This window comes from Anser brachyrhynchus, assembly GCF_964034855.1.
Source record: "Anser brachyrhynchus genome assembly, chromosome: 5".
Lineage (NCBI taxonomy): Eukaryota > Metazoa > Chordata > Aves > Anseriformes > Anatidae > Anser > Anser brachyrhynchus.
Window position 1 is genome coordinate 4,716,738 of NC_137699.1, and position 12,012 is coordinate 4,728,749.

The 12,012-nt window shown below is 38.2% G+C and overlaps 1 protein-coding gene across 33 annotated transcripts in view; it reads right to left on the minus strand.

Moving 5' to 3' along the window:
• The window catches only part of SOX6 (SRY-box transcription factor 6), a 484,589-nt gene that overhangs the window by 199,585 nt on the left and 272,992 nt on the right, over positions 1-12,012 (minus strand). For 26 of the 33 annotated variants that reach the window (XR_013952300.1, XR_013952301.1, XR_013952302.1 and 23 more), the window contains one exon: positions 4,086-4,209. Coding sequence is in view for 29 of the 33 variants with exons in the window: in XM_080595801.1 (XP_080451927.1) it covers positions 4,086-4,209 (124 nt within the window). In the remaining 4 variants the exon portion in view is untranslated. The remainder of the gene's footprint in view (positions 1-4,085; positions 4,210-12,012) is intronic. The other 7 variants (XM_080595815.1, XM_080595814.1, XM_080595823.1 and 4 more) reach the window with 1 other exon arrangement.

Below are 12,012 nucleotides of genomic sequence, written 5' to 3' on the forward strand. Positions count from 1 at the left end.
AAGTGTCTTTTCATTAATGTATTTCGTAGGTACTTTCCACATCTGGTAAAGAACTGACAGAACACAAAACATTTTCAGAAGACTATCAAGCAAAAGGGGTCATTGGTTTCCAGGTTGCACTAACTGCCAATATACAGCCAGCATGAAGAGTGGCCTTCTTGCTCTGCGCTCAGAGCACACCCTCACTCTGTAGCTCAAAGAACGGTCTGGCTGCTGCCTAGCATTACCCCGTATCTTTACTCTGTCATCATCCTGCTTCCTTGTTGCCTCTTAGCCACAAATCTGGAAGGAAGTAATACTTGAGGCACTGCAAGATGGAGGCAGGAGCTGTTTTCCTCCTCATTCCACTCACTGCCTCTTGACCCAGGGCACTAATGGAGAAACACTCATCATATTCAAGGATACTCCAAGCCCACTGACTTTTCCTGGATTCACGTGCTTAGTTAAGTGAAGGGAAATTTGCACTGCGAGAGAAAGTATAACAATGCTTATGTTACCCACCAGTTCCAAGAAGTAAATACAGTGGTCACAGTCATAAAGCCAGAGTAGCTGCTTTGCTGTACTTGGAATTCAAAATAATCATATTATCTGTGTGGCATCTTGGGGCAAGTATTAGCTTCCTAACAGCTGCCACTCTCGGCTTCCCACTGGAATAAGGGGCAATCCCCACAACCAGGTACTCTACGAAGCTCGTCAAGCTTCTGCAGGTCAATAGTCACAACAGTCATTTGAGATGCAGAGCATCCTAAAGTTTTAATTAATCCAGTATACAGTATAAATACTGAAATATGTATAAAAAATTAATTAGGTGGTCTATGCAGCTCTGATTTCTCAATTAGTACTTACCATGCCGGAAAATTATATTACATGACTTTGAGATACATAAGGAAGCATGGGACTTTGGGGATTCTTTTTTCTAATGTAATTATTACTTGTCATCAGCTCTTGCTAACTTTGCCCTCTTTTACTTCCTAGAGCTCCAAAACATGGAGGAAGAGGGCTACTGCCACCTGATGTTATAGATCCTGCTAGGCAGTAGGAAACTGTTCTGTCAGATACAAATTATAGCTATCGTATCAGCAAAATAGCAAATCATAACAGCAATTCCATGAGTTTTCTATTCATAACACATTTTAGAGCCCAGGAGTTCAGGAACCACTAAGGCATGTTCTGGAATGGCCTCAGAGCCTGCTAAATTCTCTTTCTCTTCTAGAGATCTTTCTATTGAGGGCATAACCCACCACTGTTAGTTACAGGAATACCATTTTCTTACTTCAAGGAAGAGTTTAAATGCAGATTTGCAACGGTACTCAAGCTGCCTTCTTGACATTGAACTAAACAGCCATGTACTTGGTTCCCACTTGGCCCATGAGCATATATCTACAGTTATGCCCTCAGTGATTGTGATAATCACAACCCCACCCATGCACCAAGACTTCTTATCCTGGCTGCCCTGGCACACTAACACCAACACGCTGCTTCCAAATCAGAAATGGCTTGTATTTAGCCCATTTTGCAGGCTAAGCGAGTAAATGGCTCCGTGCGCACAATCATTTGACATTTCCTAAGTGGCACAGAGTTTCAAAAGACCCCAGTTTCCACAGCTCCTATTATTGAAATCCCTCTCACTGTATTTTCTGAATGTCAAGGAAAACTGGCACTGTCAAAACTCAGTCTTGCCTACATCAAACTAGAGTAAAATGAAATAGAAACCAAGCAGGCAAACAAAAATAAAACTCTGAGTCTCGAAAGGGTTAATGCATCTCCCATCTTTCCTCAGAAGTATGAGTGAGTTCTAAACTGACAGTTCTAGAGGTGAAACTTTCATTTCTCACAAAGGTAGAAGAGTACAGGTAGTAGCAGTCAAGTTCATAAATATTCCTCAGAAATGACTTTGAAGAACCCTCTCTATGAAAGAGTGTAACTTAATCTCCAGTTTCATTAATTCCTTAACTACTGTGCTGCGAGTGCCAAAAATAGGAATTAATCAATAGCAACTGTAGTTACATTTTTTTTTTTTATCAGGATCTCTCTCCACCAGAAACTACTAACCTGCCTAGCTACCTCTGCCACACATGGTGTACTATTCTCATAGTAAATATTCTCATTTCTTGCCAGCCACTGAGTATAGTCGGATCATTGCGACTTCTGGCCTTTACTAGCATCAGCTGGATAAAACCACTAACACACTAGCAAGCTTCTTAGCTGTGTTCCCATTAGCTCTGTTCTGAGATGCTAGGTGTTGACTTCTGCCTGTATTTCAATCTTTTAAAATTTGTTATATATTGCTTTTTCTTCAATCCAGCAAGTAAAAAGTTGGCCTAAAGCTTTATCACCTTCTGCTATGAGGTCGACAGGATCACAGTTAAAGCAATATAAGCTTGATAAAGTGTTAGGATAGGTACTGTAAGGAACACCTTGTGATAACTGCAAAAATTTGTTCTTGTGCAAAAAATCATGCTAGTATTCTTCCTCCTGAGTCATTATCATACTAGGTAACCTTCAGAGCCAAAAGCAACGTGATGTGATTTCACGTATCACCTTCCAGGGAGATGCACAACCAACAGCTTAATAGTCCCTATTCAGAAAGCATCTCCAACTGAAATGGGAGAAGCAAGGAAACTAAAGCACAGGCTTTCTCTCATCTCCAAGACGAAAGGTATTAACAAGGGCGTCGTAGACAATTTCCACAAGCGGCAATTCTTATCATGTCTTTGGAGAGAAAATATTCTTCACTTTGGTCCCCAACAGTTGTGAGGTGGTGATATATGTGAATAACCATCAGCCTGTGCCTCCTAGAGCCAGCTGCCTTTCAGAGCTCCATTATCTGGTTCCTGCATACAGTGTCCGTTTGTCAAATTGAAAAAGAACTTTGGGGGTTCTAAAACTGAAAATAAGATAATTAAAAGATTCTCTGTTTTAAAAATACTTGGTGTTTGAAGAGGAATGTCTCAAGACTAAAGACGCAGGAGGGAGTTGGACAAACAGAAAGGCTTGCTGAAATCCTGCTTGGCCTCACTTCATCCAACATTAAGTAAACTTGCTAGAAGAGATTTTAGGTTCAACCTGCCTTTTAATTAGTTCACTGTTTATATCATCTATTATGAGGCTTTACTTTGGATATGACCCTGCTCCTGCTGCAGTCAACTGCACAAACACCACTAACATCAGGGGGAGCAGGATCAATGCTTTACTTTGTACATTTCATATTTAATGTCAAAAAAAAAGAAACTGGTATTTATGTTTTGTAGTTATTAGTTATCAGGTTAATATGCTAAAGGCAGTTTGACAGGGAATACCATTAATGAGCAAAATAAGGTGGCTGCTTCTGGATTGAGGTCACTTACAAAGAATGTACAAATGAAAATAAGGTTGACTTTTATTTACTTAACTATCTTCCTACATTGAATTCCTTTGGCAACGTGTCTTTAAACATTTAAAGCCCTGTTTACAAGGAGACTCTGAAAGTAGCTTCAAACCATTATATCCCTAATTGAATTCCCCAGGAGTCCTGTAAACTCTGAGGAAAAAAGAAAGAAATCATAACATTTGCTAAATCATCTCAAAACATATTTCACTGCAAGGTTATGTGACCTGTTACAAGCCTGAATGATGACTGGGATTGAACTACTGAAACCTTTTATTATTCAGATTGAAATCAAACAAAAAGTTGCCCATTTGAAGCCTGATAATTAAATTATACTTGCTCTGACTTTTATCACTAATTAAGAGTAAGAATTTTGGCACAAGACAAGTATACTGAAGATAACACAATTAATTACAGATACGTAGCTTTTGTATAATGGCACAGGGCAGACCAGATGCAAATTAGTAGATGAGCAGGCCAATATTTGAAGCAAATGATTTTGTGGGAAATAAAAGTAAAATAACGTGACAATGTTTCAATAACCAATATTCCATTCAACTCCATCAAACCAGAAGTGCTTTTAAGCAGTTGCAAGACTTCACACTATTTCCAACCAGCTACCCCAGTTGTGTAGCATCATCTACATGAGACAGATCACATAAGAAGCTACAGTTAATATCTTTAAATGTTAAATAGCTTTGCATCCCTGTCAGCTTACCTGGCTTGTAAGTTATTCCAGGGGGGAAGAGGAATCCTTGCTGGGCTGCAGCAGCCGCTGCCAGTGTCCGCTGGTCGTGTGGAAAAATTGGGATCATGAGCGGAGGCATATGACCCTGAACCTGCTAAACAGAAGAGAGTCTCTGATCAGAAATAGCACAAATTTGTCTTGACAGGTATTTCTCCAGTACTGATAATGTTCTTGTGTTCACAAAGTCCCACAGAACCTTCTCCTTAATGTAATCCCTGCCAATTTCACATTATCACATCAAAGCCCGCACTAACATTGTTTTCCCTCAGTGTCAAAGGTGTAGCAGCCTCGGTGAACTGCACATTTTCCTACTTCTTGCCAGTTGTTTTTTTTTTTAATTAATATTCCCTGTCCTAGAACAAGGTAAAAAGGTACAAAACCTTTCTAATATACCAGTGTTTTTTTTATAAAAAAGAAGATGCATTTCTATTAAATTTTCACAAGTTTTCTCATTTCTGGTCACAGACAGCAGGGTGACAAGCATTTTAGAAGTAACCTAACACTGCAGTAACTACTTTGATGTTCAAATTTTAGTATCCTTAGGGTAATTTTAATTCTGAGATCTTACAACATTGTATTGTTCATATGTATTACCAACAAGTCAGGTATGGTATTTCAAAATCTCACCGCAGTGTTAAAAAGTCTCCTAGACAACACCCCAGCTCTTAAGATTTAAGGCTCCAACATCTTGGCTCCCAATTAAACTAACATCCTTTGCCATATACACCTCGCTATAACCTATAAATTGCTCATCTGTCTAAGCACTTTTATAGCTTTATGCACTATCATGCAGCTTGGTAATTATGGAGCTGTATTCAAAGAGCATTTCAGAATAAATCCTACTATATCAAATTTAATTTGACCTTGATAAATGTATCAAAGAGCGCAAACATGCAAAAGCAGAAAATACTTCACTTGGTATTAGGATTTGCATTCAACATATAGAAAATGGGAAATGTGTCTGTTAAATCCACATTCTAATTTCCTAGTACCTTAATTTATGCTACATGTGTTTCAGAGACAGTGGCTAGGGTCACAAAGAGTTCTTATCCTTCATTCCTGAACCCCACAAGTATGCAAGCATTTGACTATGATTTGTCTGATTAGTAGTTAAGTAAACATATAATGGTTTATATATCAAAGCTAGTAAACTTAGGAAGAAATTGGTTTTGGGACAGAAAAAAAAAGTTTGTCCTCATCCTACCATAAATAGGTGGCATTAAATACTATTAAAAAGTTAAAGTACACTTCAAGCAATTTTTTTTTTCTTTTTAATTCCTAAAAAACTTTTTTTGGTCAAATCCCATATGGTGACCTGTGACATTGTTTAAATAGTGCCAAATTTTCTTGTCACATCCCCATTACTTTCACAACCATTGATGCAGTGCAGAAATGCTACTGTGTGTGTCTACGAGGGCTAATTTACCAACAACTCTTCCCCTGGGAAAGCCCTAAGATGTAGGTTAATAAAGGTCAAGCAAAAAATAAACACTTTACAGTATTTTTTTGAATCCATTTCTCAGGAAAATCAACTTATAATAAAAAGGTCTTTGTGCAATTACTGCTATGGCACTGGGGCGTGAAAGAAACTCGCTTTGAGCAGCTATTTCTTTCATTTTAGCTGAGGTAAGCCTGGCTATGCATTTTAGGTTATGAGTTAAACTTGGCTAGATTGGAGTTGATCCCCATGTGCCCAGCACAGGCATTTACCTCTGATAAAATGGTGCTAGTTTTGCTGCACAGTATTACTTTACACTGGCTCTACGGAAGTACAGCAAATGAAAACACAGGCTTTGTCTGAAAGAAACAACTACAAGATACTGTAGGAATTCAAAACAATACACTTTACAATCATTTTCAGTAGTTTCCAATTGCAGTCTAATCAAATGGGCCCAAGGTTTCAATCACCACACACAGCCAGCGTTTCCCAGGGGTTGGCTACGAGACACCAAGGCATAGGAGAGATCAGACCACATACTGTGGTTAGAGCGATGGTACAAACATACCCACAGCAACACTTGGCACCGCAGTATCATAAAAGTCATCTGAAACATACAGGTACGGCCAAATCCTACAACGGTCATTTCATTGGCCTCTTCCCCGGGAAATCCTGTGGAGTTGGATCCCCTCCACCATATCCAAAAAGACCTACTAAGACACTCAAATGAATTCTGTAGGTGTGGAGAATCACCACTGCATGTTCTGCCTATCTGCTATCCTTCCTCTAAGCACTACTCTGAATGCAGGATCAGGCCCCCAGCCTACATATATATCAATGTACCTCTGACTAAATGCGGCTTATACTTAGAGTGCAAGTTTTAGCTTACACTTCGCAGAGCTATACAGACTGAAAAAAGCCCACACTGAATGGCAGCCCTTCCCTCCCACTGGTCTTCCCACTGGCACATATGAAATACTATTCCTGGGTCAATGCTGGTTTCAGCCTAAATTATTTTATACATAGATGTCAATTTTCAGCACAGGTCAAACGAAAAGCACAAGAAGCACAAGTAAGCATTAAAAGGCAAGTGAATATATAAGCATCACTTATAAGTGTATTGTTAAAGATAAAGAATGAATACCAGTGACACTTTTTTTTTTTTTTTTTTTTTTTTTACATTTTTTCCCTATTCTTTATTATTTTTTTCTTCTTCTATTTTGATTTTACTGAGGGGGGAGAAGCTGGGAGGAGGGATTGATTGGCGGACTTCATAAAATCGGCTACATGCCCAGAAATTTTAATTGCTGAGTTGTTCCTCAGGTCTTTCTGAAAACCAAGACGGTAGCAGATGCCCGAGAAACACTTCGACTCTGTCTCCTCACATTCATAAAAATAGTGTATTGTTGGATCGGCGCTTTCCCCTTTTGTCTCCTCTGTGCTAAGTTGTTGATGATGCCATTTTTTGCCATCTGCCCCAGAGCTTCATTAAAGATACATGAATGGACTAACTGGGCTGCTATCTTGTGAGGAACAGGTGCTATTGTTTGTCCCTGAAGACTTGCACTAAAGATCTCACTCAGAATACTTGAGAAAGAGCATCTGCAGCAGTCAGTCAGAGAGTAACTTGGCAGAGCCTGTACTATGGGCTAATATGCAAACAGTGACACTCAGGGGGACTCATTTTCTCTTTCATGAAGATTATTTATATATTTTTTGTGATGGGTAATAAATGTTTGGTTTTGAACAATTCTGCCCATCTATATCTTTAACTGAACTGTAACAAACCCTGAAGGAATACTGAGGTTATTCCTTCCAAAATTCAGTTCTGCAGCCTCAAATAAAACTCTCTCTTAGATAAAGATACTTCATAAGATTAACTTCTCTTTGTATGCAACAAGCTCAGGTTTAACTGTGCTAAACATGAGAAGCCACCAAGATTAGGGAACTCTAAAAGGTAGTGTACCATTCCTTTAATATCCCATCACAACTCTGACAGCCCTTGGGAACTGATTACAGCACTTCCTTGCCTGAGATCTAAGTCAGGAAGCAACTTTAGAGCAAATCAGCCCTGATTAGTTCAAGAAGCAACTTCCAATTTGATTCTCCCTGAAATAATACAAGTTAGTGGCCCATTTGACAAACTGGGCAAATCTGCAGTGTTGTGAATGCGGATCTCCAAAGCCAGCTGGACAATCCTCCTCGTTAGAAAGTCACCAAGGTTTAGTGTTGTGCATGGAAAATGGAAGCCAGTGTGATATGGCATGCCTCTGTAATGCCCTGAATGAAAATGATCTGCCTCTTCTGGACAGGGAACACGGCACGTCTGGTGTGACTAAGGAACGGGAAGGGTTCTGTCTTTAAAAAACAAAAACTGCCTCTAAAACAACTAACACTGTGGCTAGAGAAGGAAAGGCACTCAGAGAAAAGGATGGCGGCAGTGCAAGCAAAAAGGCAGCTCACGCATTTCTGTGTAGCTGCGATGATCCCAGGCCTCAGGAGCAGAAAGAAATCCCACCCTGCAGGGGTGGCTGAATTCCTCGTCAGCCTTTCAGGACTGAGCTTGACAAGTTGCCTCTCTTGCATGGCTTGCTTCAGTAAAGGGGAGAACTAGGTGGCACTGAGAGTAAGCACAGATTTTATAATACTTTATCCATTGCTAAAAGATTTTCCTATTGAAGTGATAGGCCAAATACACCCTAAAATTGCCTAGAATAATTCAACATCACTACTTAAAACCATTATCCCTGACTTCCCTCACCAACAAAAGATCTGGACCCTAATTCTCAACTTGTAGAATCTTGAGATCTCTACTGAATCTAAAGGACTACACCACCACGCGTCAGCTGAGAAACCACTCTTGCTGAACTGAGGTGCTTTTTTTAAAATTTAGTCTAAAATGTATAGTACCTTTTGTTCCCAAACTAAGTAAATACTGTGATGTTGTAGCCTCTGTGAGAACCTAATGTATTCACAGGCGGGTTCAAATTTTTCATAGTTTAAACGTAAATTTCTATCTAAGATTTTCAAACTTCTTGACTAATTGGTACAGCCAGACTACAACTTTATCCTGTCTGTGTAATCATCAAGCTTTTAATTTCCATTAGTAAAAAGGCGTTTGAAATATTCTGCTGCCTCCTTTAAACACTTCAGTGTAACAGAGGAGTTTGCCAGGCAACAGTGTATTAAGTAAAAATGTGTATTTCCAGAATGCTCAAAATATGTGTTTATATGATGGAAAATAATGGTTATATCTGATAGGTCAATATGTTACATTGTAGGTTTATTTATTTTAAAAATCTTACTGGTACTGAAAGCAGTGTTTGTGCCCACAATACTAACACAAGTTTTAAAATATTTTGCATGTTATATGTATTTACCTCTTCTGCATTTTAAATAGTCTGAATATGATATATGACACTATTGTTTGTATGCCACCATTGGAATTTTATTTAAAACAAGTGCTTTTTACTTGTTCTTTGTCAGAGAAAAAATAAATTAAAAAAAAAAGGTTTTTTAAATTGATTTTATTTTGATTAGATCATTTTGGCAACAGAGCAAGAAAGCAAGCACTATGCTGCACAAAGAAGTAGGGGCATTTCCTGGCAGAACTCGCGTATGTCCATGATAGTCCGTGGGACCACTTAATGCTAAAAAGCAGTAACGCACTAAGATCTTTTGCAGTTTATGCCCAAATCTCCTCTCCATCTCTGACAATATTCTAATGAAATCATGCTGTGACTGAGCCCTTTTTTGATCCCCCAAAATGATCTATTTAGCAGACTGCAGAAGAACTGTACTGAAAAAATGAAAAGGTCTCTCTGGTTAAAATTGAATGGTCTGGCTGTTTCATTTGTGCCATTCTGGCGAAGCCAAGTGACTGTCAGGCTGGGTTAACTGACCAGTTGTAAAGGCTTTGGCTACTTTGTGTGCCTGTGGTGGCTGGGCCTATTGTTCTGAGCTCAGAAATGTAACTGATGAACTATCAAGGCTTTGAATTAATGCACCATCAATGCCTAACATTCTCTAATGTTAAAATAATATGTGAGAGTGGTTCCAAACGCTCAAGTGAGAAATCCTGTCTAGCACAAATAATCCCAGGGAATCATCTGTGGCTGCAAAAGAAGGAGCAAGCATCTAAGGAAGACGGGCTCCGGCAGACCAAAAGTGACCGTGCAGGCACTGCATCACAGCTAACACACCGAAAATGGCGTTGACAGAGCTCCCACATTGAAAATTATACACCGGCTACTTTCTGCTCCTGCTAGCAATATAGAATCACTAGAGCTGTATCTATACAGGGAGGTATATTATGTTCTAATTTATCTGCCATCTAATTATCTACAGTCTAATTGAAAAATATTTCCTCTCAGTGAAAGTACATGAGCCACAAAGAAAATGTCTGCCAATGAGATCCCAGGGGGAGTGCTGGCAAATAAACTGTAAAAAAGATACCATAGACTTGCAAAGTGAGAACATTTCATATGGGAAGCAGTATGAAAAATATGTAGCCCACTGCAGCATTTGTAAATGGATTCTAACTGCCATGTTCTTTCTTCCTCCCTATCCTTTTTCCATTTGTCCAATGGTTCAGCACGATTTGGAGATTTAAGTCCACTGCAGTGGCCACAATATTAATGTGAAAATTGCAGCCATGATCATAGAGCGAAACAGAGCATCCTTAGTTTTTATTACTTCTTCCTCACTACTTTGAAACTTTAAATGAACTAAACATAAATTCCACCTACTTAAGAAATAAAGAAGAGAGCAACAGAAAAATACTAGCAACCACACAGAAAACAGAATAGTTTAAAACACTAGATCTTGTTACATTTCTATTAGCTTCTCATTATATTTCCCTGTTTTTATCTAGCTTCTTGACTACCTGGAAATAGAGAATTCAACTAAAGATGATCTCATGAAGTTAAGAGTATGATAAATGGTAATTAAATCTATTTAAATTGTCTGTATTTTAAGAAACTCTCACTAGGAGGGATGGAGAACATCTCTGCTGTACAGAAATAAATAAAACATGTTATGCAAAAGTGAATTTATAGTTCATTTGGAATTAGAGATCTACCACCTTTTCAATCCATACAAATGCATAATCTTGTCAATTAAATATTATTGTTAAGGTCTAGTAGTATGTTAAAATCACTTTAAAGTGCAACTAAGGAAAATTCATGTGTGTTTATTACTCCTTAAGGGTCTATTAGTGGGTATTTTATTCAGATTTGTGTTGTAAAATCTGCATAAACTCAGCATATTGTTATCCCCATGTGTGCATTTGTTTGGTTAAAGCATAACAGCAAATCTCTATTTCTGCAACTTCTGAAAAAGTCAAGAGAACTAAAATAGCCCTAATTTTAATCAGATACAAACAGTTATCTCTACAGAAGTGAAGAGTTGACTATTATGCAAATTGTCACGGTTAGTGGTCACCAAGCCATCACAGAAGACTGAGCAAGTCAATTATTTCAGATATTTCCAAAGACTAGTGAAGATGTATGTTTATTATTTGCACCTCATCTTATTCTTGCCAAAATATGAAAAATATTGCAGCCTAATGATACTTGTTGATATTTTATATACAGAAGCTCCATTACCTGAGCTCAAATCTAAACATAAATTATGTCAGAAATTCCCTATTAGCTTATGTTTTTACGGTGATATCAAAACATGCAAGATTTTTGGAGTACATTGAAATTTTCTGTTGACGGAAAAAACTAGAGCAGGGGATGCTTTAAAATTTGCATTTCATATTGGTGCTTTCAAGCAGAGTTTTCCCCCACAATCTTTCACAAGAGTTCTTTTTTTGAATAGTAGCCATCACTAGTTATTAACATGAAACTAATTCCCTAGTTAGGGCTTGCAATGTACAGCACAACAAATCATCAAATCAACACTGATGACTGCTAAAGGAAGGACTGTCTTTCACTTTAAAAATAGCTCCAGCAGAAGTGGGAAGGAAAACAGAAACATCTTTCAGTGCCTCTGATCAAAACATCTTTTGCCTTATATAGATTAAAAGAAAAAAAAAAAAGGTATAACAAAAGAAGAGATTGTTTTTTTCAATTATGATAAATCCAGGAGCCACTGATGCTAATAGGTGTTCTGTCATTTACTTCATTATTGGGAAGAATTTCAGCTTGATCAGCACATTGCTTTTAAAGTTTTCTGTTCTCACCAACATTCCAAGGTTTGTAACTACATTGTATTGTGACTACATTGCAAAGCAAATACAGCTATTGAATTCTTTACAAATATTAATTAATTCAAGCTCAAAGACCGTATCATGTCTGCAGTGTACACAGGAGGACACTGACTCAAAATGTCCCTGATTTCTTTTTCCATCACAGAAGTGACAATGCAGAATGGATATAAAACAATTCCACTATAATCTGCTGCTTGTAACCTCTACACCTTCTTGCTCAGCTGTATAAAGAGCCACCCAAAGTG